The sequence below is a fragment of the Myotis brandtii genome, unplaced genomic scaffold (genome assembly GCF_000412655.1).
Source record: "Myotis brandtii unplaced genomic scaffold, ASM41265v1 scaffold691, whole genome shotgun sequence".
Lineage (NCBI taxonomy): Eukaryota > Metazoa > Chordata > Mammalia > Chiroptera > Vespertilionidae > Myotis > Myotis brandtii.
Window position 1 is genome coordinate 558303 of NW_005370704.1, and position 1325 is coordinate 559627.

General features: G+C 62.7%; 1 protein-coding gene across 1 annotated transcript in view; it reads left to right on the forward strand.

Annotated features, from left to right (window-relative positions):
- LCN12 (lipocalin 12) overlaps positions 1-1325 on the forward strand; it is a 7656-nt gene that overhangs the window by 3336 nt on the left and 2995 nt on the right. The window contains exon 2 of the mRNA XM_014529674.1: positions 32-168. Within this exon, the coding sequence (XP_014385160.1) occupies positions 32-168 (137 nt within the window). The remainder of the gene's footprint in view (positions 1-31; positions 169-1325) is intronic.

Here is a 1325-nt window from a genome sequence, read left to right on the forward strand (position 1 = left end):
CCTCGGGCTCTGCCAGCCCCGCTGCCTGTAGTTTCAGGGGGAGTGGTTCGTGCTGGGCCTGGCGGGCAGCACCCACAGCCGGGCGGACAGGGCCCTGCTGAGCCCTTTCACCGCGACGTTCGAGCAAAACAAAACGAAGAAGCTGGAGGTGACCTACGCCATGATCCGGTGAGTGAGGGTCCCGCCTGTGCCCGGAAGCCAACGGCCCACAGCCCAGGTCCCCGAGGCCTCCTAGTGCTGGGACACCCAGCCCTGGGGGGGGAACCCGAAGAGGGGGGCATTCGCCAGAACACAGACTCAGCCCGAGGGCTTACGGACTTCAGGCTTGGCTGGATCCAGCAGCCCAGATCCCCTCTCCAGATCGCCCCCCTCCCCTCTCAGCTCTGCCTGCTCCTGACCCCTGTGCAGGCAGGTTCTCGCCTCCCAGGACAAGACGGTGGCCTGAGCCGCCACCCTCAGGGTCCCAGTCCCAGGAGAGGGCGCCTCCAGGCCAGCGAGGCCATGAGCTCCGCTTGGTCTTTTTTGTTTTTGTTTTTTTTAATAATTTTTTATTGATTTCAAAGACAAAGGGAGAGGGAGAGAGAGACAGAAACATCAATGATGCCCTGGCTGGTCTGGTTCAGTGGATAGAGCGTCGTCGGCCCGCAGACTGAGGAGTCCTGAGTTCGATCCGGCCAAGGGCATGTGCCAGGGATACGGCTTGAACCCCAGTAGGATGTTTCCATCTCTCTCTCCCTCTCCCTTCCTCTCTGAAATCAATAAAAATATTTTTAAAAAAGAAAAGAAACATCAATGATGAGAGAGAATCGTGGATCGGCTGCCTCCTGCACGCCCCCTACTGGAGATCAAGCCTGCAACCCGGGCACATGCCCTGGACTGGAATCGAACCCAGGCCCCTTCAGTCCGCAGGCTGACGCTCTATCCACTGAGCCAGACCAGCCAGGGCCGATGGGTCTTCTTGAGTCATGTGCGCCTCCTGGACCAGGGGCTGTGCCCGGATGCAGTGCCCCCCATGAAGGAGAGGGGCCTGATGGACAGCCCCTGTGGGGGGCCCGGGTGCCATGAGGGCCGCAGCCTTTCCTGCCCGGCTGCCCGGCCGCAGAGGAGGAGAGGCCCCAAGGTCTCTGGGTCCCTCGGACGTAAAGCAAGAAGCTACGTGAGGCTGGCGTGTCCTGTGGAGCCGGGTGTCCCAAGGGGCCAAGAGGGGCTGCCCTCGGCTCCCGGCCCCAACCCCCCCGGGAGCACGGCCCCCCACGGCCCTGGGACTTCGGGGCCCCTGACTTGACCAGCTGGGCTCCGGCTGCAGGTGGATGAAGGGGGCAGGG